This window comes from Emys orbicularis, chromosome 10 (assembly GCF_028017835.1).
Source record: "Emys orbicularis isolate rEmyOrb1 chromosome 10, rEmyOrb1.hap1, whole genome shotgun sequence".
Taxonomy (NCBI): domain Eukaryota; kingdom Metazoa; phylum Chordata; order Testudines; family Emydidae; genus Emys; species Emys orbicularis.
In genome coordinates this window covers 44167744-44195489 of record NC_088692.1, presented here as the reverse complement: position 1 = coordinate 44195489, position 27746 = coordinate 44167744, and the positions used below count along the sequence as shown (strand labels likewise).

General features: G+C 48.3%; 1 protein-coding gene across 1 annotated transcript in view; it reads right to left on the bottom strand.

Annotated features, from left to right (window-relative positions):
• Positions 1 to 10554: 10554 nt before the first annotated feature.
• The window catches only part of HCN4 (hyperpolarization activated cyclic nucleotide gated potassium channel 4), a 188760-nt gene continuing 171568 nt past the window's right edge, over positions 10555 to 27746 (bottom strand). Inside the window, exon 8 of the mRNA XM_065412232.1 lies at positions 10555 to 12116. Coding sequence (XP_065268304.1) covers positions 10555 to 12116 — 1562 coding nt within the window. The remainder of the gene's footprint in view (positions 12117 to 27746) is intronic.

The window sequence follows — 27746 nt, the reverse complement described above, 5'->3', positions numbered from 1 at the left end:
TCTTGGAAGGCTTCAATCCACATAAGAAGTCTACCTGAGGATGTTCAGGGTAGCATGTAAACAATGGCTGCTGCCTGTAAAAACTGAGTCATTCATGGACATGTTACTTGCCCATGTGACTCCAAAACTCCATCTTGGAGCTGGACTTTGCATAGGAGAGAGGAGGGGGTCTCCACCCACAAGAGAAAGTCTATTTAAACCCATGGGAGACCCCTCCATTTTGTCTTCAGCTGGCTAAAGAGAGAGAGCCTCTCCACCCCCAAGGGTACCTGAAAAAAACTGGAACAAAGGACAGTAACTACAAGGGTTGTGAGTGATTGCTGGACCCAGACTAGAAGGAGACTAGTCTGTAAAAGGAAGCTTACTGGAATTCCTCTGAGGGTGAGGTTTTTATCTGTATTCAGTTTTCTTACTGTATTAGACATAGACTTGCGTGTTCCATTTTATTTTGCTTGGTAATTCACTTTGTTCTGTCTGTCACTACTTGGAATCATTTAAATCCTACCTTTCTGTATTTAATAAAATCACTTTTTACTTATTAATTAACCAGAGTAAGTATTAATACCGGGGCGGTGGGGGACACAAACAGCTGTGCATATCTCTCTATCTCTGTTATAGATGGCGAACAATTTATGAGTTTACCCTGTATAAGCTTTATACAGGATAAAACAGATTTATTTGGGGTTTGGACCCCACTGGGAGTTGGTCATCTGTGTGTTAAAGACAGGAACACTTCTTAAGCTGCTTTCAGTTTAAGGCTACAGCTGTTAGGGGACTACAGCTGGGTCTGGGCTTGCAGCAGGCTAGTGGGTCTGGCTCAAAACAGGCCAGGCACTGAAGTCCCAAGCTGCCAGGGAAAGCAGGGGCAAAAGTAGTCTTGCACATCAGCTGGCAGCCCCAAGGGGGTTTCTGTGATCCAACCCATCACAATCCTTCCACCCCTTTGGGGCTGTTCCTCAACCCACCCATCGGGCCCAGTCTGCAGCCCCACCCTGGGCTCAAGAGTCCTTGTGCTTGGGTTTGTATTGTATGCCCCTGCCTTGGGGCTTGGAGGGGAACCCAGACTCACCCTCTGTTCTGGGGTCCAGCCCAGGAACACCGTTCTCAGCAGCTAGGCCTGCTCCTTCAGATGCACTGCTGCTTCACTGGGCCACTTCCTACCTCCCAGCCCCTAGTGCTGGTTCTCAGCCTCACCTCTGGTTCCAGGCCCTCCCAGCTTCTTCTTCCCCTGAAACACCAACCCACAGGGTACTTCTCTGACCTGCCCCTTTTCCTGGCCACCACGGGGACTAATTTCAGCCCTATGGCCCTCTTCAGCCTGTCTGCCCCAGGCCCTTTGCAGAGAGCAGTGCTGGGGCAGGGGAGTGGGGTGCGGGGGGTGAGGGCTCCGGCTGGGGGTGTATTCTCTGGGGTGGGGCCAGGGATGAGGAGTTTGGGGTTCAGGAATGGGCTCCAGGCTGGGGCAGGGGGTTGGGGTGTGGATGGGAGCTCCAGCTGGGGGTATGGGCTCTGGAGTGGGGCCAGGGATGAGGGGTTTGGGATGCACTAGCAGAGGGTTGAGGTGTTGAAGGGTGGGGGGGGTGGGCTCCAGGAAGTAGTTTGGGTGCAGGAGGGGACTCTGGGCTGGGGCAGGGGGTTGGGGTGTGGGGTCCCGGCGGCGCTTATCGTGGCTCCCGGGAAGCATTGCCAGGTCGCTGCAGCCCCTAGGCACATGGCAGCCAGGGAGGCTCCGCCTCGTGCCCACAGGCACCACCTGCACAAGAGCAGCGCAAAGAGCCTCCCTAGCCACCCATGCATCTAGGGGCTGCAGGGACCTGGCAGCCACTTCTGGAGCCACATGGAGCTAGGGCATGCAGGGATCCTGCCTTAGCCCCAGGCCCCCACTGCGCCGCCAACTGAACTTTTAATGGCCCAGTTGGCAGTGCTGACTGGAGCCGCCAGGGTCCCTTTTCAACCGGGAGTTCCTGTCGAAAACCGGTCGTCTGACAACTCTAGCCCTAGCCCCAGCCAGATTGTTACTAGTGAGAAAATCATGAGCACTGTCCTCTTTCCCCTTCTGGACACACCTCATGGGAGGCTGCTTCACTCCTTGGCCCGGGGTTTCTGCTCCTTCCCAGTCACTTTGCTCTCCACCCAGGGCCAGATTAATGCAGGGGCTGCAGCCCAGGGCCTCGGGCTAAGGGGGCCCCTGCAAAAAAATCCATAATTATATACAATTCAGTGGTCACCAACCTGTCGATCGCAATCGACTGGTCAATCCTGAAGCCTCTGCCAGTTGATCATGATCTCTGGGCTGCTAAAAGTCCAGCTGTGCAGCAGGGCTCAGGCAGGCTGCCTGTATGCCGTGGCCCCATGCTGCTCCTGGAAGTGGCTGGCTGCTGGCATGTCTTTGTGGCCCCTGGTGGGGGAGGGGATGAGGCTCTGCATGCTGCCCCCACCCCCAGCACTGTCCCCGCAGCTCCCATTGGCCAGGAACCAGGCAATGGGAGCTGCAGGGGCAGCGCTTGCAGCCACAGGCAACACACGGAGACACGCTGTCCCCCTCCTGCCACGGGCACGCAGAGACTTCCGGGAGCAGCGTGGGGCGCAGGCAGGCAGGCAGCCTGCCTGAGCCCTGCTGCGCCGCCGGCTGGGAGCCACCTGTGGTAAGTGCTTCCCAGCCGGAGCCTGAACCTCACTCTCCCTCCTGCATCCCAACCCTCTGCCCAAAGTCAGAATCCCCTCCTGCACCAAACTCCCTCCCAAAGTCCGTACCCCTCGCCCTCTCCTGTACCCCAACACTCTGCCCCAGCCTGGAGTCCCCTCCTGCACCCAAACTCCCTCCCAGAAAGAAACTAATATAACAGCTGTTCTAAGGTAAGAAGTAGGCTATTTTGAATTAACTTAGCTATAGTCTACATGTTTTAAGACTGAAATGTAACCACAGAATAGCTTTACGTTAATTAAAAGGCAAGTTTAGGATAGCATTAATAGCCTTGATGCCATAATTGTGATCATTTTGTTTTAAATTAGGAAAAAGACTTGTATACAAGGGCCCCACAAAATCTAATAGCCTTGGGCCCACAGGAGAGTTAATTAGGCCCTGTCTCCACCCCTCCGGGTGCAGGGTGTGCCCCAGAAGGGATGGGGCAGCAAGGAGTCCCTCACTCCTCTCTTTCCTAGCTGGGAGTTTCACGTGCCTCCCCCTATTTTCACCCTTGCCCTGGGTGGGGGGTGGGAGGAAGGGAGCAGCACCAGGAATGGGAGAGACAAAGCTGCTCCTGAGCAGGAAAACTCAGTGCCCGGGGGTGCACCTATTCCTTTAAGAGATGGCCACGTTGGGAGGCAACTATGAGTGAGAGCTCCACTTGCTGGGGAGTGGGGGGAGATGCCTTATGGCACATGGAACAGCTCTGACTGGCTGCCTTTCTCCAGGAGGTGGGGGAATAGGAACAACAGCCAATCAGAGAGTGTTTGCTGAAGACTGACAGGTTTTCTCCATCGAAGGGGCTGAACACCTGCCATCAAGAGGGGGTGGGAACCCCTAGAGGTGGCAGGCAGGGTTATGACCAGCCAGCCAGGGGACAGGAATGCATCACAGGCCCCATAGATCCAGTCCAATCATTCAGGTGTGAAATTCTCACCATGGCCTGCTCACTCCCCAGGAATCATTCGCAGAGGCGATCCGGCCAGTCGCCCCTAAGGACAAATGTTCCAGAGAAACTGGCCTTCTGTTCACAGCTAATGTGTGAAAAGGAGGTGACAGTCATGGCATAAATGGTTTGCTATGAATTATTCACCCAGCCCTGGCTCTGAGGCTGGTTCCATGTTATAATATCCCTCCCCTGAAGACAAGAGACAGGTTGGAGGGAACAGCAACAAAAATGTCTGGCCCTGAACTCTTAGCCCTCCCAGGAAAAAGCAACTTCAGAATTCAGGGTTGGAGACAGATCTGAGCCAAACACCTGGATTCAAACAGCCAAGAGTCTCATGACTCCAGGAGCTGGAACTTTAAAACCCCCCAGATATCATGAGATGCATGATTAAATTGTGAACGTTGGCAACACTGTCCTTGTGGCACTGTCCCTCACCCTTGCGAAGGGTAATCTGCAGATCCAGGATCCACATTGGGCTGGGAGTGAATTCCCAGTTCTACGCTGATCTGCTGTGTGCGCCAGTGGGGAAGTCTCTTCACCCCTCTGTGCATCAGTTCCTTAACTGTAAAATGGGCAAGGCTTGAACTGGAAACAAGTGTGGTGATGCTCTCCCAAGCTCCACCCACAAGCCAAGCTCCACTTGAGATTCCTAATTTCCAACATGAGATGCCCTCAGCAGATTGTGTAAATATTCAAGATATGACCATGCGGGCTCTGTGTCCTCTACAAACTTGGCTGCCCTTCACTGGGGCTCAGGGTCTTGCTGCTGTTGCAGAGTTTCCCTGAGGGTGGAGACCAGGGATGGGATGGCCTGAAATCTGTCCAGAGAGAGGTATGCCTTGGAATGAAGAAGGGGCTCTATACATTCTACGGACTATGCTGGAGTGAGGGATGACTTGTAATTAATTCTTAATCCTAAGGAGTGGTGCAGATTGAGGACTGTGAAGAGGACATTGGAAACTTCCTGATGGGGAATAACCTCTTAGAAGCCATTTGTCCACGCTCAGGTAGAGCTGTATTCCTTCTCCCATGTGGGCCCCTACTACTGCCTAGCTTTTCTGAATACTCTTGGGGCAGAAGAGAGGCTGAGCAATAGTACCCTATACAGGGAGCAATTATGTCCCAAGGTGACCGGAGATATTGTCTGTCAGTCAGAAGAATTGCTATGTGAAAATAAACATCTTGGAAGCTGAGAGCCGCAAACCAATCCTAAGAGTCTAATGAGGGGATGATGGAGGCTAGAGTCACCATTCTGAACTGGAGCCAGTATGTCAATCTGTTCAGTTGCCTCGGGCCCATGTTAAGATGTATTTGTGACATTCTGTACCTTGGGGGAGCACCCTGTAACCCCCATATTCCTCATTCATATATAATTGTGATCTTGCATATAAAGCAGACCATGTGAGGTATCAGGGGAAAGGTTATGATCTGCTGAAAGTCACTATTCTATCAAAATATGTATATCATTAATGCATATGAAGTTATGAGAATTGTGTTGTATGGTTCTCACTAAAATATGCTGTGGGTTCAGGAAGCGCCCAGATACTAGCTCTCCAGAGACAATGCCAAGGAAAGTACAGAGGAGTACCAACGCCCGGGTGGGTGTCAAACAACCATTAGCAGCCATTGTCCAGCAAGGGAGCTACAATTCAATGACTCACCTGCCACACCAGGGGAATTGCTCAACCTTGCCTGGGGACTCAGCAATGCCCACCAGACATGCCTGGACTTCTGTTCTCCAAGCACATGGGACTGAGGGTATAAAACAGAACACAGGGGCCCCATGCTTGGCCTTTCTCCTGCCCCCACATATGCTGCAAGCAACAAAGACACTCAGAAGACTGAAGACTCCAACAAAGGAGACTGGCCCAGGTTTAAGGGACAAACCTGTATATTAAGGACTGCAATATCCAGTGGGGTGAGAAAACTACTTAATCTAGATGTTGCCCAGTCTAATAGGGTTGAGAGTTTAGATTGCGTGCTTATATTTTCTTTTCTTTTGGTAACTAACTCTGACTTTTTGCCTATCACTTATAATCACTTAAAATCTATCTTTTGTAGTCAATAAATTTGTTTAACTGTTTATCTGTACCAGTGGGTTTGCCTGAAGTGCTTGGTAAGGGTGCTTGCTCAGGTTTATAAAGGCTGGTGTATACCCACTTTCCATTGATGAAGTGGTGAACCAATTAATAAATTTGCACTGCTCATCTTGAGCAGTGCAAGACCGTATATTCCTGAAGTACAAGGCTGGGAGCTGGGGGGATTTGGTTGGTGCCTTTTTCTGTGTGATTCAAGTGGCTCTGGGAGCATTCATGTAATCTAGCTGGGTGTGGGGCTCCACATGCTGTTGTGTTGAGTGATAACAGCACCTGGAGGGGTTTGCTTCTTGTCACTAGCAAAGCATTGTGAGAGACAGCCCAGGCTGGAGAGTTAAGGCGGCACAGTGGTCCCACAGTCCCAGGCTGCACCCCGGGGATCCTGTCACAGTATTCACGCTTTTTTTTCTGGGAATAAAGAAGCAGCAAGAATAAAAACCCTTCCCTTTCATTTTGGATTGTTCAAAATGGTTAGTTTCGATTTTGACTTTTTAAAATTGTATGTTATAACTAAGAATGTAATTCAAAATGTTAAACAATTTGAAATGAAAAGTCATTCTTAAAAGAAAACTGGAAACTTTTTGTTCCAAAAAATGTCAAAATGGGATGTTCTACATTGTTGGAAATCCCGCCCCCCAAACAAAATTTTGGCAAAATTGACACAAATTAATTAATCATTTTGACTTTGATGGATCTGCATTTTCTGATGGAATGCCGATCTAAAGTTTTCTGACCAGCTCTATTCCTAGCCAGTTTGCAGGCCCAAGGACAGTTGACTGAGTGGGTTTCAGACTGGAACCAGGAGCCTGCAGGGTAGAGTTCCCGCTTATAGGGGCACTAAAGAAGAGGGATTGCTGGGAGAAGCGTCCCTTTTTGATGTCAGAGGAATGTCTTTCCAAAACCTTTCTTTCCCCTCATTGTCTGCTCTAGATGGTGGAGCTTTAGCCAAGTATCTCTGGAGTAGCAAGTGGAGTGAAGAAGGATCAGAACAATGAGCAATGGTCCTGGACGTGGCACTTGCCCAAACAGAAAAGACCCTGACTGTGCCCATGGGTTAGAGAGATGAGTCCTTTGCACAATGGGCATGGCTTAAAGCTAGAGGACTGAGGCTCAGCCTTTAGGTGGGAAGGCACTGACTAATGACAGATTGAAGAAATGACAGATTTTAGAGAATGAATACAAAGAAGGGGCTGCCAATAAGGCAGAAATATCTCACTGAACTAAGCTATACAAAAGGATTGGGCAAAAGGTGCTGTGAGGTAGCAGGTGAACACGGCTGAGCTCCACCTCACTGCCACAGGACGGAACTAAGCGGTGGGTGGGGCTTCTGTGTGCCCTTGGTTGGGGGGCATGAGGACATGCAGGTGTGGCCCCAATAGACACTGCTGGCTCAAGAACCCAATCTCACCTGCATGAGATGCATGAGCACCTAAAGTGGGATCCACATGCACAAAAACTCAAGGGAGAACTTCCTTTTTTTAAAGAAATGAAAGTTAGATTCTGGAGGACAACGTCATCCTCGAAACATGTGCCATATGTACATTTCAGCATTGCCCAGTCGTGAAAATGGAGATTCAATATTTCCTTTCTCCCAACTTTCCTCTGGTTTCTTCGCAGAGCATAAACTCTTGGCAGCAAGGACTGCTGCTCACTATGTGCTTGTATGGGCTCCAAACTCAGCTGGGGCATCCTGGCTCTCCGGTAACACAAATACGAATCCCTATAAGCATCTATCATGTTTCCTCTTGTAGGTTTAAAAGCACAGAGCCCTTCCTTTTCTGCACTTGTTGGTGTTCTCTAGCAATTTATTTTTATTTTCCTAGAAAAAAGGAAGCCCCTTCAAAATCACACAGGCGGTTAGGAAAATACAGACAGATAGGGGTACAGACAGGAAGGGAAATGCAAAGTCCCCCAGTACCCCCAAGCAGGACTAGTAGGAAATAGATGTCCTGAAATGAGAGATCATACAATCTGTTGTTTACCTTCTCCTGTGGGTTAAAGTAAACAGATACCAAGTCAGAAGGTCTTTTTTATATACTAAGTTTTTTTTATTGTGTCTGTTTTATATTCCAAACCCTTCCCCTACAACTCTTCCCTCCCTCACAATAAAACTACTGTGACAAGCCTAGTGTTGACTGAAGTCCAGTCGGAGTAACTCAGTATTAGCTACTGCACCGCTAAGAATCAGAAATAAAATAATGTCCCCTAGAAAATCAAAACAAAGGAACCCACCCGAATGAAGCCTGTCCACCAAATGTGGGGAGGAACACAAGCCCACCAGTGACAGCCCAGCAGGTGTGTCTGTGCAGCTCTGTGTGTCTGAGTATCCATGGGTCTCATTCGAAATTCAAGTGCCAACACAGCAGTTGCAGCATGTTCATCCACAAAGGCTTGGTGTTGTTGGTCTCTAGGAGATCTTTCCCACCCACTCCTTACCTTCTCCAACCCCAGCCATCTTCTCAGGTCCCACTCTCTCAAGACTCTCAGTGTGGTCTGTCCAGCATGTGGCAACAGGGGAAATTTTTTTAAAAGGTCTCCCAAAGCTTCCTTCTAGGAATCATCTCGGATCCTTGAGCATTGGGGGGGGGGGGGGGGGTGAGGGGGGGGCGGTGTTGTTGGTCAGTTTCCCCCTCTGTCAGTGGTTTCTGTTTCAACTGGGCCTTTAGCTGAAGCTGGTCGGATGATCCTATATACGTTTTGGAAAGCAAGGTATATACTCTATAGGCGTCACCTGCCAATTGCCCCTACAGGAAGGTCAAAACTGACATGTATTTTAAAACTAGAATATATATGTGTATATTATATATGTGTATAGCTGTGTATATTGTATCTACATACATAGACACTTATATATACACACACACATATATAGCTGTATTTAGTTAGTAGAAAATTTTTTCTAGCATAACCTTGACCCTTTAAGGAAGACCAAAGCTGATTACATCTTAATTGTGAGCCACCAAAGCACCTTGAACCAAGAGTGCCCAGTTACACTTGCAGCAATTTTTGGAGATACAGGCCCATGTCAGAGCTTTGCAAATGATTCGGTATAAAACCAGCAGCCAGCCAGTTTTTTAGGGGGCTGGGGAAAGACAGGAGGATTGCTATTACTCTGATTGTTACTGTTGTTCTGGCATTGTGGCAGGAGGGCCTGCTTTCGTGGGAGCACTGGAAGGAATCTATGATATTAGAGGGCAGGGGAAGAAGGGGCACATGGGACCCTGTGATAGAAAAAAGGCGAGCGCTCGGCTCTTTACAGTGAGGTGACCAGAGACACCTGTTGGTCTAAGAAAAAGACAAGCAAAGCAAGAGGAAATATTTGCTCTAGAGGTAAAGGCTGCAGCATCTCAGCGCTGTGCACATCCAATGGCTGAAACCTCTCCAGGATTCTAGTTATTGTCCTGTCCCCGCCTGGATTGCCTTACATCAGGAACCCAAGATGTAGCCTAAGGAGCCCGCAGGATCCGACAATGTCTGATGGTGCTGTCATTGCAGAGTGGAGCCACAGCCAATCAACTGCAGGTTATTATTGCTGGTGAAGTCAAGCAAATGATTTCTGTTCCTCTGGCAGAGGAGAAGCACAGGCCACAGCTGGCAGTATTTAATACACATATTTTACATGATATTAATTTAGATGCAAATCAGGTGGCTCCCTCAGGCTCCAGCAGAGCACCAGGGTGACATTCTGTGCCACACCATGGGGCTTCCCTGAACACAGGAATGGCAGGATGGAAACTAGCTGGACTCTACCTTTCAACATAATTTTACCCTGTTCCCTTGTGGTTTAAAGCAGAGGCCCCCAGAAGCTGAGATGCTAACACTGAGGGAGGTGAGGCGAATGAACCATCCTCTTCCCACCACTTGCTTTGACTTCCTTCAGCTGGAATGCAAAATCAGCAACAGGCCCCCGAGCATGGTTCTAGTTGTGAGGCAGCAGCCATGTTGCTGGTCGGCTGGCAAAGCACAACAGTGACCAGTGAGATGAGACTCGCACCTCCCCTGCCCCCAAACTCTTTAGCAATACCGAGGGGACATAGCCCCGCCCTACCATGATGGACCTGTGATTGGCTTTTGCTCCCACTAACACATCTGTGGGGTGGGAAGAAATCAGAAGCTGGAGCCTGCAATGCTGAGGAAAGAGAGGGTCCTTCTATAGCCAGGTCACCAGGTGCTTCACCTTGTCCAGAAGGAGTCCAAGAAAGGGAAAAGCAAACCCCCTGCCCTTGTGATTCTAATCCCTACAGGGAACTGCATTAGCAATACTGACCCTCCGTCACTTCCTCTGCAATCCACTGAGGACACGAGAAAACCATGAACGAATCAGAACCTTCCGATGTGCACAGCAAACTGCTCAGGACCTCCAAATCTAGACACTAAAGGCCAGATCTCCAGCTGGTGCAAATCAACACAGCTCTTCAAATGGAGCTGTTCCAAAATACACCAGCTATGGACCTGGCCCAATGTTCCTTCTCCTGCCCATGTCAACCTGGGATCTGCGTCTCAACAGGAAAACCTTTTGGTGGCTCTATGGCTGATCATTCACAAGTTCCAGCTCAGGACACATTGTATCTGTGTGTTACCTCAGTGGATTAAATTTCCTCATTTTCTTTTGCTCCACGTATTAAAATATTCTATAAAATCAAGTGGCCAAAAATCTATAGCTCTAAGTATACCTGGTTATCTTCTTTTTGTTTATCGCTAATCACAGTCAAACCTAAAGAAAGAAAGGCAAATAAAGAAAGAAAAAGGAAAGCAATGACTTGTGAAAGTCTGATCAGGAACTGAATTGCATGAGTGACAGAAACTGCTTTGAGAAGAGATCCTCACAAATTGGAGGGAAGTTTGGATCTGACAGGTTCTAGCTCCCCAGGGAGCACAACAGATTCTTTCCTCCCACCAGCAGTCAGGGAGGGAGCAATGACAGCACTGGCTCCAAACACTAGTGGGTGTGGCAGAGAACCTGAGGACATCTGACGCGGCAAAGTCATACGCCCAGGAATAGAGCTACACGGCTTCCCGAGAAGTTCAGACCCTCCCCCAGAGAAAGGAAAGAAGCTCAGAACAGACTCTCTAGAGGAAAGAGGAGAGCTTTGGCTCAGAGTCTGAGCCAATTCTTGGGGCAAAGATGGCTGGGAAGCAGAAATCAACTTGATGTCCTGGCTCAGGCGTCTTGGTGGCAAATGTGGAGAGCTCTTGGGTTGAAGGACCAGTGGAGGCAGGCTGGAGGTCTGAGGCATGAGCAAAGATCCATGAGAGCCGGAGGCCCTGGCAGGGCCACACTGGAAAGTTCTTGCGGCCACTGGGCTCTGACTAGGAGGACTAAGGCCAGAAGGGGTGTAACAAGGGGAGGCTACACCAGGCTGCTGCAGTGGAGACATGGAGGCAAAAGGTGACCTTTCCTGGTGGCCTATCATCCCAGTTGCAGAACCTAATGCACTTGGTTGGATTTGGCACAGCGCTGAAAGGGAGCCTCCAGAGGCTTGTGCCAGCTGGCTTAAGCTAGAGGATGGAGAACTGGAAGAAGGAGGAGGTTGAAAGTGGTTCATTCCTCCCAAAGTTCCACTTCCCGTGAGTGGCTGTAACTGTCCCACCTGCGGTGGCCTGGGGGTGGTGGGCTGGAATTGGTTGAGAAGATTGCTAGGTGAGTTTGACGAGAGCTGGGTGAAGGAAGTAGATGGAGAGCTAGTGGTGGCCTGCTGAAAGTGGCCAAACCCACTAGGTGGAGTGTTGCTGGAAAGTGGCTGCTGCTGAGCTGTCCCTAAAGGAGACCCTGAAGGTGCCTGTTGAAACTGGTTTAATCCTGATGATGATGTGCCACCCAAGCACTGTTGGCTTGAGCCAGGGGAAGGAGATCCAACCGAGGCCTGATAGAACTGGCCTAAGCCAGCAGAGGCCGTGAATCCTGCCAGCTGCTGGATTTGGAAGGAAGATGATGAAGGGGTTTCAGCTACTGGAGTGTGCAGCTGGGATGGCGTGCTGGATGGAGAACCTACGGCAGAAGGACCAGCTGATGGTATAATAGACTGAAGCCTTTTCAGTTGTCTCGGTGTCTGGCTGGATGGCTGCCCCAAGGAACCCAAGACAGACACTGGAGGACGGAATATAGCCGTCGGGAGGCGTGGGTGGTGGGTCAGAGCTATTGCTACTGAAGTGGTGGCTGCTGCAGCTTGCAAGGGCGCCTGGATCAGTGGAGTCCAGATGACGGGGGTTGGTGTGGAAGCTGCAGCTGCAGCTGCGGCGGCCGCGGCCTGAACATTGTGAGTGCAGTGTGCCATCTCTCTGTCATGCTGCACAATCTGCTGGATGATCTCATTCTCCTGGTAGTTGAAGACACCAGAGTTGAGGTCGTGCTGGACTTTATGCAGCAGGATGGAATTTTTCTTACCTGTAGAAAAAAAGGAGAGAGGAATAATCAGTCTGATTGGTAAAAGCAAGGGGCAAACCTTTCAGCAGGTATCAATTGAAGGCCACTGCCTGCACCTCCCAGTTCATTTTAGGGCCACGTTGCCCCATTCTCATTTGTTCCCTCAAATGGAGGTGCCATGGCACCTTTGTGCCAGCCAATAAGCTCACATACACTACATCCGCTAGCCAAGTAGTGTCCCATAAGATCTTGCCTCATGGGGCATGAGGAGTCTTGCTCACCCGGTGTTTTAAGGGACCAGGTCAGGGCAGATTGGCAAACTGCTTTTTTTTGTCTGGAGGCTATTATCTTGTGCTTCAGAATCTCAACTTCCATTTAAACAATTACTCTGTAGTGCTGGTGGTTACAAAGAAAACACCAAACATATGAACTGAGTGTAACTATGTCAGTGATGTCTGCCTGAGCCTGCAGAGAACCTGAAACAATAGCTCTGCCTCATTCACCTCAATGGATTAGTTTACTCTGAAGTCTAATGGCAAAACTTTTTAAATACAAACATTATTAACTATTTCACCCCTGATCCAGTGCTGAGGGATGATTTTGTAAAGATCTGCTTTCAGCGACATTTCATTTTGGTATCTCAAGTGGGTGGAGCTTGGTTTGTGGATGGACCTTGGGTGAGTACTCCGACTTTCCCCCAAATTCTATTCCTGCTGCATGTTCCTCGTGCTGCCACCACCCTGGATTCCTTTGAATTGTACAATCGTAAGACTGGGAGGGACCTTGAGAGGTCATCTAGTCCAGTCCCCTGCACTCATGGCAGAACTAAGTATTATCTAGACCATCCCTGACAGGCTTTCAACAAACAGCTCCTGAAGTGGCAGCTGGGCCTTTCTTCTCACCTGGAGGGAATCCAAAACAGAGGCCAAGGTTTAGTGGGGTTTCCTGGCCATTGCACGTTCCTGCAGTTTTCTGGAGAAGCTCAACATGTTCTCAGGATGGAACCGTACCTGATAAAACCCAGCTGCAGAAAGGCAGAAGCCATGTATGCCACACATACAACTTTGGATTTTCTTGGACAAATTTCCTCTGGTGAATGGTAAGTTATTTTCTGCAGCAGGCCTTTTATTAACACTTTTCTAGCTAACACTCAGCACTTCTGTAGCACCTTTCAACCTAGGGTATGACAGCGCTTGACTAATTTCAAATGATTTTGCATCTCAACAACTCAGTATGGTCACTATTATTGTCCCAATATTTTTTACAGCTGGGTAAACCAAGGCACGGAGCGGTGAAGTGGTTTGCCCTAGATTACACAGCAAGGCAGTGACAGCACCCAAGAGCGCTGAATCCCAGTCTCCTGAGCTAATCGCTGGACATCCCTCCTTCGTATCCAGTCTACATCTCATTGCACCTACTGGGCTAGTGAGACATGGTGAGTCAGATCCTCAGCCCTCCTCCTGTGCAAAGCAGCCATCAAGCCTGATGAACTGTGCCCCTGAGGCATCGGGGAACCTTCTAATGGAGCAGAACTGTCAGAGAATACTCTAAATCATCCCCATCTCCTGTATCTCGGTACAGGGGGCATTCCTAGCAGAAAGGGGGCATGACTGAGCATTCCTACACCCAAGCAAGCCTTGGCTGCCACAAAGGGGCTGGGAGTGGCTTGGCATAATCCCAGAGTATCCCAGAGGCTGCTGTATTCTATGCTGGGACCTGGACCAACCCCCAGCCAGCCCAAGTATTGGGGGAGTGCATAAGGTGACCTAAAGCCACCTTCACCTAGCTCAAGCATAGTGGATGATCTGAATAGAGTGAACAGAGACACTGCACAGCACACTGTGCTGGGTGCATACAACTTCTAATCATTAGTCACTGTGCATTATCCTGCAGGACTGAGGGAGAGACAGTGGAACCGCCTCCTTGCCTTGGAGGTTTTGCAAAGCGCTTCAACCATTGTTTGGGTTCACAAGAACATCCTTCCCCCATGTTCTCCATCATTTAATCCCATGTCCATTTAGGGTAACCAGACAGCAAATGTGAAAAATCGGGACAGGGGGTGGAGGGTAATAGGAGCCTATATTAGAAAAAGACCCAAAAATCGGGACTGTCCCTATAAAACCGGGACATCTGGTCACCCTATGTCCATTTCCCCTTTAAGGGTGACTGTGACATTTAAGTTATCTCTAGACCCCTTTGCCCCAGACTCTCAAAGCACTTTACAAATGGTAAGGAATTAAGGATGAAATCCTGGCTCCACTGAAGTCAATGTGAACTCTGTCAATGGAGCCAGGACTTCACCCTAAGCCTCGCAGTTTCCCTAGCAGGGAGGTAAGCAAAGCAGGTGCTTCTAGCTGAGAGGAAGTCTCTGTGCACTAGGGACAGAAGAACTCTCCCTCCCCAAAGGCTCTGCTGGCCCAGGTGAAAGCTCTCTGTGCAGCAGATTGCCTGCCATTATTGTTTCATTAGTGCCTTGTAAGCAGAATTCCAAGCCAATCAAATTTAAGTTCCAGCTCAACTTTCAGCCTTGCAGTGTAATATTACCCAGCACTTTGCCCTTTCCAAGTGTTGCAAAATTCAGTGACACAAGTTTGCCTGGCCCCAGAATGCACCTGGCGCTGAGGGGAAATTTCACGTGATTAAAGAACAGATTTGAGCTATGAGTGAGGAGCCCTTTCACCAGATCACAGCACCATAGGTGCCGACTTCTACTCCCGCTGGTGGGTGCTTGACCCCCCCTCTGTCCCTGCCCCCGCCCCTGCCCCCATTCCAAACCCTTCCCCAAAGTCCCCGTCCCTGCCCAGACCCATTGTGACTCCTTCCCCAAATCCCCACCCTGGCACTGGCCCCGCCTCTTCCCCACCTCCTCCCCAGAGCGCGCCACGTTCCCGCTCCCCCCCACACCCCCGGAGTGGCCAAACAGCTGTTTGGCAGTGGCCGGGCGGGAAGTGCTGGGAGGTAGGCAGAGGCGGGGGTGGAGAGTAGCTTGGCTGCTGGTGGGTGCACTCACTAATTTTTCCCCATGGGTGCTCCAGCCCCGGAGCACCCACAGAGTCGGCGCCTATGCACGGCACCTTCTCAATGGAAGAGAACGTCTGATGCATCAGAATTTAGTTGTATCCTCAAAGCCTAATGAAAACGAACTATTCTGTTACCGCATTGCTGCATGAGGAGTTGCTGCTCATAGGAGTTTGTATCATATCCTTAACAAACTGGCTTCAATTAAATCCACCACTTGACTTTTCAAGGGCAGTCCACACTCCCAGCTGATGCCATCCTGAAGATATTAGAGCAGCTGCCTGTGGGTTTCCCTTTAGCTTTTGTTTCTTGGTGCTGGCAGGATTTGGAGGGCTCAGGTTAGTCAGTAGTAACCTGCATGCAGCACTCAGGAGTGCGCGTGTGCATGGCAGCTTGTCTTGAGGCTGGGGTTCAAGGTGAGCATACAATGGCATCCCAAGGCGCCAGCCAGTTTGGATTAAATCAAAAGCAATATTAACCTTCCTCCCAAACAAAACTTTCCTCAAGCTCCACACCAATCCGTTAACTTCCTTTCTCATTCTGTTTCAGTGCCCCAGGTTCCTGCCTGCACTTTCAGCTCCCATCCAAAACCAGGACTGACAAACACCGTTCCTCCCAGAGGGTTTGCAGAATTTGAATTAGACACAGGCACAGTATGGCAGATTGGATCTGTAAACACCTTCCATCCTGAACTCTGGCACCACAGCCACCTCGCATCTTCAGAATTAAAGACTGTCAGCATAATTAATGCCAGTCAACAAAGTTTATGGAAAATAGGGCTTGTCAGATAAACTTGTCATCATTCTTTGTTGAGATCATTATTCCAGATTAACTTTCACATGTAGACAAGTTCTAAGGATTTGACTTAGTCCCACATAACATTCTGATACAAATATTTAGCACTATACAAAATCAATGCAACTGGTTAACCAACAGACTGCAAAAAGTAATTGTAAGTGGGGAATTGTCACCCAGTGGGGATGCTTCTAATGGGATCCTGTAGGGAATCTGTTCTCAGCCCTATGCTAATCAATACCTTTATCAATGATTGGGCAGAAAATATAAAATCACTGCAGGTAAAATTTGCAGAGGACACAAAAATTGGTGGAGTGGTAAATAATGATGAGGACATGCCATTAATACAGGCCAACCTGGATCTTTTGGTAAGGTGAGCCAACATGCAGTTTAACACAGCCAAATGCAAGGTCATACATCGAGGAACAAAGAATATAGGTCACTCTTATAAATTGGGGGACTGTAAGCAGTGACTGAAAAAGAGTTAGGGGTCACGGTAAGTAACCATCTAAACATGAACTCTCAGTGCAATGCTGTAGCTAAGAGGAAGAATGGGATCCTCGGATGCATAAGCAGGGGAATATCAACCAGGAGCAGGGAGCTGGTATTATCTCTGGACATGGCACTGGTGAGACCATTACTGTGCCCCATTTTGGTGTCCACACTTCAAAAAGGATGTTGAAAAGCTGAAAGGGGTGCAGAAAAGAACTACAAGAATGATTCAAGATCTGGAAAACCTGCCATAGACTGCTACACATATCACCAGGATAGACAAGCCCTGATTCTCCCTGCAGCTCATGTAGCTATTTACACCAGTGCAAAATAGCTGTGAAAAGCTACAATTTGGATTTGGTAGTGTTTTGCACTGGTGTAAATAGCTATATGAGCTGCAGGCAATGGAGAATCAGACCCTGTATGCTTCCATCATCATTCAAATTTATGCAGGACAAGAGTGTGGCCACTTCTGGGATGCAATGGGACAGCTCTTCAGCAGTGCATAGCAACATTACACAACAGTTCTGGTGAGGATGTAAACAAGAACCTACCCAATTGAAATTGCAGGGTAGGAAACAAAATGGAATTACCCAAGCTAGAATTTGGCTAACACACTAAGGATCAAAAGGGTATGTCTGAGAGGGCAACACCTCAGGTTTGCAATAATGAGTTTTCTAGAATCACAGGTGCAAATTCCAACCAGGGGCACAAAGAGCACTCCCACACAGCTGCAAGGCCAGGGTGTGGAGAGGGAGATATGGGGGGGGAGGCCTTCAAGGAGACAATCAAACTCCAACCCTGTGGCTGAAAGTTAGTAGCTCTGTGGATATTGTATAGTGGGTTTCTTTATCAAGAAACTGGGCTGAGGAAGCCTGGAAGTGAGAAGAGATGGAAGGAGGAGGAGAAGCAGCACGTGTGGTTACTGCAGCCTCCCCAAGAGTGCTAGACCAGCATCTGCTCTGTGATTCCATCATCACAGCAAACGCCGCGCCTCACTCCTTCATCCTGTGTCAACTGCACTTGGCTTTCAATTTGCTCTTCTGTGCTTGAGGCACCTCTGGTCTCAGACACACTGCCCTCACTCCACAGCAGAATGCTGGGATGTTAATGATTGTTGCCCAGGTAGATTGAGAGGCAGGAGAAGGTCCTAACTGTTCAATGCTTGCACTCTGTGACAGCAGTATAGCGAGAGCTCCTACTTCACAGTACATTCAATACATCCTTACCCTCTGTGAGCCGAGGCCCCCCTGTATTCACACCCTACACACTACTGCAATAATACTGGTATACAATATGCCGTGTGAGGTATCACATGAAAGCTAATAACATGCTGGTTATTAATATCATTGTAAAATGCATGTGTTAACCTTATATGTGAAGTTATGAATTCCCTCTGTATAATGTTACTAGAACATTGTTTAAGTCAAAGACAGCCTAACCTAGGTAAAGGTGATAGACGGGTCTGCCCCAGACAAAGGAAGGGAGGTTTACCTCAATTTACATATTAGCTGGAAACAAAGCTATCAGCTATCAAAGCTGCTAAACCAGTGGGCCTTATCGTGAGGTGGAACACAAGAGATAGAGAATTAACATGGCTCTGTACCCCAGAAAGACAGAGGAGACTGAGTTCCCAGGAGGCCTTCCTGACATGTAACACAAAGACATCCCTTTGGGGAGACAAGGAGCAGAGAGAGACTCCAGCTCAATCTTTCACCTTAAGGAAACAAAGAAACCGAGCACTTTGATGTCTGTGATGGCTCCTGGCCAGGCTGGAAAGGAGACTGGGGGTAAGAGAAACCATCTTGCACAAAGACGGTATCTTGCCAGATTAAGTTTCAGATTTTAGGTACGTATTTTCACTTTTATTTGTTGTAGCCAGCTCTACCTTTATCTTTTACGGTTCTTACCCCTTATGCTCCCAATGCTTCTGTTAGTCTTAAAGGTGCCACAGGACCCTCTGTTGCTTTTTACAGATTCAGACTAACACGGCTACCCCTCTGATCTTTTACTTGGTGTCTCTTAACCCATGCTCTTTTGTTAATAAACTTTTTACTTTTACCATAACCAGTTCAGGGTGGTGTTTGAAGAGAATGGTGTATTTACCCCAGTTCAATTAATAAGCTGTGATGTACTGACTCTTTAACAGAGCAGTGAACTTAATATCTTCTGTGAATGCACTATGATATGCGGCTGTGCACTGCAGAGAAACTTCCCTGGGGCACTCAGATGCTGGAGTTCACTGATTGTACCTACTAAGTGAGGTCTGGGCCAGAAGAGCCTTGAGGAGTTGGCTGTGGGGGAAGGGGAGGCAGACAGACTGGCGTGGCAGGGAGCTGACACACAATCTAGTTGCCAGCAAAATTCACTCCTGTTGAGGCAGAGAGGTAACACATTGGCACGCAGCTCTGGGCACCCCAGCAGCATGTTATACCCTCACACACCTTTCCACTGACCCATCTCTCCTCTGACCATGTGTGTGGCTCATTGGCTGTTTCCAGTGGGGCAACCCCATGCAGTGTCAGACCATAATAGGTACAGGGTGATGCCCTAGTTGAGGAAAGATGGTTTCCTGACAGTTTAACTAAAGCCGTGAGTGAAACACAAGCCAAAGCTGGAGCAAGGCAGGAGAGAGGAGTTTCCTAGGGAGAGTGTTTCTGCAATGACTTTTTTCTTCCTTCTTTCTTTATTAAACTGCTCTGACTACAGATCAGTTTCTTTGCTCTGGATTTATTGTCATTTCACCTGCCTTGAAATGAGATCTGCAAACATAGTGATCAAAGGCTGACTAATTTGGCTTCTCTAAGTAGCTTTGTGTAATCCGAACTGTAATGCTATTCTGTACCACAGTTTTGTTCAGTGAACCACAGTAGGATGCTTGGACAGAATAATCTATTTTCCTCTCATTTCAGCGCTGGAAGCACAAAGCCTGTGTGATGTCAAGACTTTATCCTTCTAGACCTTCTATCCATCTGATAGTACGGTGATGAGCATGGTATAAGAACTGATATAATATATAGAATACACACTTATCTGTTCCAGTTTGACTCCTAAACCCGAATATGCAGAACTTCATGGCAGCAGCAGTAAGCAAACTCAGATCCTCCTTCTCCAAAAAGCACAGCCCCCGGCCACTTGAGTAGAGGAGACTCGTCACTAGGTGTGAGTAATACAGGATCTCTGACACGTAGTTGAACAGTTCTGATACCATCCAGTAGAGGACAGTGGTGCACAAAGATACATGAGCCAGTTTATTAAAGTTGCATTAGCAAAGATCTGGACACACCAGTGGTGCATCATAATTAGATTGCACAAGCTCTTTGGAGCATACACTGTGTCAGTGTTCTGTTTGTACAGCACCTAGCACAAGGGGGTCCTGGTCCAGGACTGGGGCTCCTAAGGCAGCGTTTCTCAAATGCAGCCACGGCCTCCTGGGCAGTGATTGGGGGAGGGAGGGCAAAGCAGCAGCCCCTTCCCAGGGACCACCAGCAGTGGTTGTGCCCTGCCTCCCTCTGGAGAGACACAAGCTGGAGGAGCAGGCAGCCAGTGAGTTTCCCACCTTCCTGGGGGCAGTGGGGTCAGGCATCAGCCCTTGGGTGGAAGGCTCCAGCCACAGGGCTTCGGGCTCTGTCCCTAGGCCCTATCCCCTGGATGTGGGGCTTCGGGCTCCATTCCCTGGCTATTTGGTGACGTGCTCTGGCCCAAGCTCACCCCCCCATCAGTTCTGCCCCCCTGCTGCCTCCTCCAGTGCCCTATCACTGTGGCCTCTGCTGCCTCTGTATCACTTTTCACAGCAATGCTTAGTAACTAGCAAGTCTTTAAAAAAAAAAAAAAAAGAAACCAAAAAAAGCAAAAGAAACAATAAGAAAAAAAGACAAGAATGTTCAAGGCACCTTATTTGTGTTTCTATTCTGTTTAGGTCCAATAAAGAATAGAGACAACTGTATACTATTTTTATTATTGAGTCTGCAAAAAATCCCATACACAAATAGATTACAATGATTTGGACATGTAGATGCGCATATTTATTTGTTTTTCCTAAAGTTAATTAAGTATTTTAAGAAAAATTGTCAGAGTGGCCACCAGCAAAATGGTGGCTGCATTCTGTTGTGAGAACTCTGCAATACAAATAATAAATAATTGTAGAAAATACTATGGGTCCTACAAAAAACAATTTCTCATCAATACAGTGATGGATTGAAAACAAAAATGGTATTTAGAACCTAGAGGACATGCCCAACGCAGTCATAAGAGCTCTGAAGTTCAGTGATGCCTCTGAAATTTTGGAGGTTAACTAAGGCTAGGTCTACACTACCCACCTGAATCGGCGGGTAGAAATCGATCTCTTGGGGATCGATTTATCGCGTCTCGTCAGGACGCGACAATCGATCCCCGAATCGACGCGCTTACTCCACCAGCGGAGGTGGGAGTAAGCGCCGTCGACTGGGAGCCGCGGCAGTCGATTTTGCCGCCGTCCTCACAACAGGGTAAGTCGGATCTGATACGTCGAATTCAGCTACGCTATTCGGGTAGCTGAATTTGCGTATCTTAAATCGACCCCCCCCCTGTAGTGTAGATGTAGCCTAATAGACTGTTCTCTCTTAATAAAGAATTGAAAAGTCACACACTTCACCTGACTGTAGATAACACACAAAGGATCCCAGGGAAAAGGGCCATGTGGTTTAATGAAAAGAATCAGCTCTCAACAATAGTTCTATCAAATCATCAAAATGAGTTTTCTGTTGTTAAAATTCTGCACAGACCCTGGGGAGATTAGCTGCAATGCTATGTTCATTCTGGCTCTCTCCCTGCAGTTCAGTCGGAGGCCAGTGGCTGTAGTTTAAGAATTTGGGTCAGTGAATTGCTTTTTGAATCTACATGCATTTTCAACATTCTCACTTTATTCTGGTGGCTTCTGCACAGCTCCTTAGCTCCTGGGAGGCTCAGGTACATTCTGTGTCTTTATTATGAAGACTGAATAGTAAACACAAGGTCAGATCCTTGGCTAGAGCAAGGAGTTTGCAGCACAGCTCAGGAGTGAAGGTGGCCTTTGCAATCCTCTGATCCTGGGCTATTGTGCACTGGGCTGGTCTCCTGTTCTAACTTAGCTGGCTGCCAGTGGCTCTAATGGGCCAATATTGCAGCTGGTGATGGCTGGGGGAGCAAAGAAGCCCTGGATATGGCCCCTACACTGTCAGCATGTTACCTGCACTAGCCCTTTGCACTGCTCAGACCACAGGGGCTACACTGCTATTGTTAGCATACTAGCTTGATCAGAGCCACGTGGGTCTGTATGCTCACACTGGAAATGACACCTTCAGCTCTGGTGTAACATACCTATAATTACATCAGCACAAACCCTGTGTCTAGAGCAGGCCCCCAAATCAATCTCTTTTCTTGTCCAAAATCTTGTTAGTTGTCTCTTGATGTGAGTCTGTCATTTCCCTTGCATAGGAAAAGAAGACTTTAACACGTTGGCTAAAATCAGAATTGGTCAAATTGTAATTGTTGAATAATTTATTTGAGGAAGTTCATTAATCATATTTAAATAAATCACATGATAAATATTTCTCCCCCCCCCCCGCCTCAGGGCTGGCCTTACCATGAGGCGAACTGAGGCGGCCGCCTCAGGTGCCAGACTATGGGGGGTGAGGGTGGGGGACCACTAGGACCCAGAGTGTAGAAAATTGTGTCTGCTGCTGGTGCATATATATTCTCTCTGCTCTAGATGCATAGAGATGGTGGAGTGCTGTGCTGGAGGAAGGAGGGCACAAGAGACATAACACGCAGGCAGGGGAAAAGGTGAGAGGGAATAACAGAAAGCAGCAGGAGCTGCAGGGAGAGAGAGGAGGAGGAGCCTCGTATGTACCTCTCTAGCACCCCCAGGAGCCTGGACTGATTAACATCAGCTTCTCAGGGAGCTTCCTGTTTCCTGCTGCTTCCCTGAACCCACTTGAGGAAAACAGGCAGTCAACTGAAGTAGTAGGAGCCAGTTAGGCCCTTAAGATGCTGATATCTTCCCTCACTCAGGCCCTGCTACCAGCCTGCTTATTTGTCCCCTTCAATTGAGTGTTGAGAGCCACTATAGCTGGCACAGAACAGCAGTCGTGAGTGAAAGAAGAAAACGCCCCTCTGGGCAGCATTCAGAAAAAGAAAGAAAGCAAAGGAAGCTTTTCTATCTAAGCAGGAAGGAGCTCTCCTGAGATACATAGACACAAATGTTCATGGTGAGCCTTCCGGCCCCAGTGAGGATGTGAGTGGTGAGGAGATGCCTGATCTTCCAGTTAGTCAGAGTGCATGTGACCTGGCAGCTACTGCAGCATCCATATCTCCATCTCAAATGGATGTAACCATGCACATTCCTGAAGAAAAGTGTAGATCAGTGAAGAGTGTGGTGGAGGCGCAAGAAACAGCTGCTGCTGAGTTTAGTTCCTTAAGTCTAGATGATCCAGGACTGTGAACCCACTTGAGCAGTAGACTGAGGGACTTCCTTGTACTGCATGGAACACAGCAAGTGAAAAACTTCATGTTCCCCAAAGGCAATGAAAATAGAAGTTTCCATCCAACACATTACTGGTGTGAAATCCCCAATGGTGACAAAGTGGAGAGGCCATGGCTTATGTACTCAAAAACCCAGAATGCTGCATACTGTTTTTGTTGCAAACTCTTCCAGTCTAATGTTCCAGCCACATTGGGTTCTACAGGAACAAAGGGCTGGAAAAATGTGGCTAGAAATCTGGCATGCCATGAGAAGGCAGCAAATCACCAGAGAGTATTCCATAGGTGGAAAGAGCTTGAGATAAGGCTAAGGTTAAAGGCCACCATAGATGATCAGCATCAAGAGAAGATTGCATCTGAGTCTCTTTACTGGCAAAATGTTCTGAAAAGGCTCATTGCCATTGTGAGAATGCTTGCTACCCAAAACCTTGCACTGCGTGGTACTTCAGATCAGCTGTATGTGCCAAACAATGGAAACTATGCATCCGAAGAAGTGGGCTGTAGCCCACGAAAGCTTATGCTCAAATAAATTTGTTAGTCTCTAAGGTGCCACAAGTACTCCTGTTCTTTTTGCGGATACAGACTAACACATCTGCTACTCTGAAACCTTCCTTAAAATTGTGGAGCTGATGGCTGAGTTTGATGCTGTACTCCAGGAGCATCTAAGAAGAGTCACCACCCAAGAAATGTACACACACCACTACCTTGGAAAAACAATTCAAAATGAGATCATACAGTTACTGGCAACAAAAGTCAAACAGAAGATTGTGGCAGATCTGAAGTCAGCAAGATATTACTCTGGTATTCTGGACTGCACACCTGACATCAGCCATACGGAACAAATGACTTTAATGGTGCGTTTTGTAACAACAACAGAACCTAGTTGAGCTTGGGGGGAGGGATAGCTCAGTGGTTTGAGCATTGGCCTGCTAAACCCAGGGTTGTGAGTTCAATCCTTGAGGGGGCCACTTAGGGATCTGGGGCAAAATCAGTACTTGGTCCTGCTAGTGAAGGCAGGGGGCTGGACTCGATGACCTTTCAAGGTCCCTTCCAGTTCTAGGAGATGGGATATCTCCATTAATTTAAAAAAAAAAAAAAAATTAATTAGTGAAAATGTCCCTGCAATGGTGACTGTCAGAGAGCATTTTCTAGAATTTATTGACATTGATGATACTACAGGAGCTGGTATGACAAAGATGCTTCTTAAAAAGCTGGAAGATACGGGAATTGCGATAGCTGACATGAGAGGTCAGGGCTACGATAATGGTGCCAACATGAGAGGAAAGAACAGAGGAGTGCAGACACGGATCCGAGAGTTAAACCCTTGAGCTTTTTTTGTCCCATGCAGGTCTCATTCATTTCAGCAGGATCAACTCCAAAGGCTGTTCTGGAATATATTTGCACAAATAAGATGACCACCCTCTTTCCAAATGCTTTTGTTGCTCTGCGCATACTTCTAACACTTCCTGTAACAGTTGTCAGTGGAGAACGCAGCTTCTCCAGGCTGAAGTTAATAAAAACACATCTACGCTCCACAATGACACTAGAGAGGCTGGTTGGCCTTGCAACCATCTCAATAGAGCATGAGCTGGCCCAGACTGTGGACCTTCAGCAGGAAGCAGTTCAAATCTTTGCAACCAAGAAGGCATGGAAAGCACCACTTTGATTATTCAAACAGACTAAAATTCCAATATTTGGGGGGATAGCTCAATGGTTTGAGCATTGGCCTGCTAAACCCAGGGTTGTGAGTTCAATCCTTGAAGGGGCCACTTAGGGATCGGGGGCAAAATCAGTATTTAGTCCTGCTAGTGAAGGCAGGGGGCTGGACTCAATGACCTTTCAAGGTCCCTTCCAGTTCTAGGAGATAAGATACCTCCATTAATTAATTAATTTATTTTTATTTGTTTACTATGCAGACAAGAAAAGTTACATTTGCTGTTCAGGCATTGTGAAAGTTAAGTGTTACTTAAAATTTTGGAACAAGGCATTTTAAGTTGTTAGTTCTTTATTGGGGTAGGTAGCAGAGCAGTACCATGAGAGGAGTAGAACAGGAAGAAGGCAGAATTGAGACCTTTCAAAGTTTTGGCCCAAGCGAGGGGGCATGGGGGCATCATTTGAGCTCCCCGCCTCAGGTGCCAAAATGTTGTGGGCCAGCCCTGCCCAGACATCCGAGGGCCAGACATCCACTTGCCTTCAGCACTGGGATGCCACAGAGAGGCAGCATTGTTTAGTGCTTAGAGCAGAGGATTAGGAGTCAGATCACCTGAGGTCTTTGTCCTGCACTGTCACTGACTTGCTGTATGATCCTGAGCAGGTCAAGTCACCTCCCTCTACCTCAGTTTCCCCATCTGTAAAATGGAGACACGATACTTACCTGACAATTGTAAAATACTCTGAAATTCTCAGATGAAAGATGCTGTATACAAGAATGTACAAAATATTATTAATGGAGCAGCAGGTGCTGTGGGTGGGTTTTCTGTTTTGGTTTTGAAGGGGAGTGGATTACAAAGAAGAAAGATGTTCCAGTGATTTAAGTGCTAGCTGGAAACCTGAGTTCTAGTCCCTGCTCCGCCACAAGTTTCCTGGGCGACCTTGGGCAAGGCACTTACCCTCGTCTACACTATGAGTTTAGGTCAAATTTAGCAGCATTAGATCGATTTAACCCTGCACCTGTCCACACGACGAGGCCATTTTTGTCGACTTAAAGGGCTCTTAAAATCGATTTTTGTACTCCTCCCCGACGAGGGGATTAGCACTGAAATCGACATTGCCGGGTCGAATTTGGGGGTAGTGTGGATGCAATTCAATGGTATTGGCCTCCGGGAGTGCTCCATTGTGATCGCTCTAGACAGCACTCTCAACTCAGATGCACTGGTCAGGTAGACAGGAAAAGCCCTGCAAACTTTTGAATTTCATTTCCTGTTTGGCCAGCGTGTCAAGCTGATCAGCACAGGTGACCATGCAGAGCACATCAGCAGAGGTGACCATGGAGTCCCAGAATCTCAAAAGAGCTCCAGCATGGACCGAACGGGACGTACTGGATCTGATCAATGTATGGGGAGATATTTGAAAAAATCTCCAAGGGCATGAAGGACAGAGGCTATAACAGGGACCTGCAGCAGTGCCGCATGAAACTTAAGGAGCTCAGGCAAGCCTACCAAAAAACCAAAGAGGCAAATGGCCGCTCCGGGTCAGACCCCCAGACATGCGGCTTCTATCATGAGCTGCATGCAATTCTAGGGGGTGCCCCTACAACTACCCCACCCCGGTACGTGGACTCCTGCAAGGGGTTGATGATACTACAGGAGGGGATGATGATACTCCTGCAACAGGGATGAGGATTTTGGGGAGGAGGAGGTTGAAGATAGCGCACAGCAGGCAAGCGGAGAAACCGTTCTCCCCAACAGCCAGGAACTGTTTATCACCCTGGAGACAATACCCTCCCAACCGTCCCAACCCGGGCTCCCAGATCTTGAAGGCAGAGAAGGCCCCTCTGGTGGGTGTACCTTTGTAAATATAATACATGGTTTAAAAGCAAGCGTGTTTAATGATTAATTTGCCCTGAAGACTTGGGATGTATTTGCGGCCAGTAAAGCTACTGGAATGCAGTCAAGCAACATCCGTTCTTTATCTCTCTCTGTTATTCTCAGGAGAGTGATATCATTCATGGTCACCTGGTTGAAATAGGGGAATTTTATTAAGGGGACATTCAGAGGTGGCCGTTCCTGCTGGGCTGTGTGCCTATGGCTGAAAAGAAATCATCCCCGCTGTTAGCCATGCGGTGGGAGGAGGGGTGAAGTGATCACCCCAGAGAATTGGGTTTGAGGGGGGGTTTAGTTGGGTTTGTGCTGCATGTTAACCTGAAAACCGCAGCCCCTCCTTTTAAATAGCCAACTCATTTTAAATGATCAATCCAACTCTCCCTTTTTTTCCTCCCGCAGATGCAAATGTTTCAACGCTCCCGCTATCATCTCCGTCCCAGAGGCTAGCGCAGATAAGAAGGTGAAAAAAACGCACTCGCGATGAAATGTTCTCTGAGCTCATGCAGTCCTCCCGCACTGAAAGAACCCAGCAGAATGCATGGAGGCAGACAATGTCAGAGTCCAGGAAAGCACAAAATGAATGCGAGGACAGGAGGGACACACGAGAGGATAGATGGCTAGAGCAAGAGGAGCGATGGTGGCAGCGTGATGAGAGGAGGCAGGATGCAATGCTGAGGCTACTGGAGGATCAAACTGATATGCTCCGGCGTATGGTTGAGGTTCAGGAAAGACAGCAGGAGCACAGACCGCCGCTGCAGCCCCTGTGTAACCAACCGCCCTCCTCCCCAAGTTCCATACCCTCCTCACCCAGATGCCCAAGAACGCGGGGGGGCTCCAGGCACCCAACCACTCCACCCCAGAGGACTGCCCAAGCAACAGAAGGCTGGCATTCAATAAGTTTTGAAGTGCAGTGTGGCCTTGTCCTTCCTTCCTCCACCACCCCAATCAGTGCTTCCCTCCTCCACCACCCCTCCTGGGCTATCGAAGGAGGGAGGGGAGGGCGGTTGGCTTACAGGGAAGTAGAGTCAACCAAGGGGGCGGGTTTTCATCAAGGAGAAACAAACAGAACTTTCACACCATAGCCTGGTCAGTCATGAAACTGGTTTTCAAAGATTCTCTGATGTGCAGCGCACCCTGCTGTGCTCTTCTAACCACTCTGGTGTCGGGCTGCGCGTAATCAGCGGCCAGGCGATTTGCCTCAACCTCCCACCCCGCCATAAACATCTCCCCCTTACTCTCACAGATATTGTAGAGCACACAGCAAGCAGTAATAACGATGGGAATATTGGTTTCGCTGAGGTCTAAC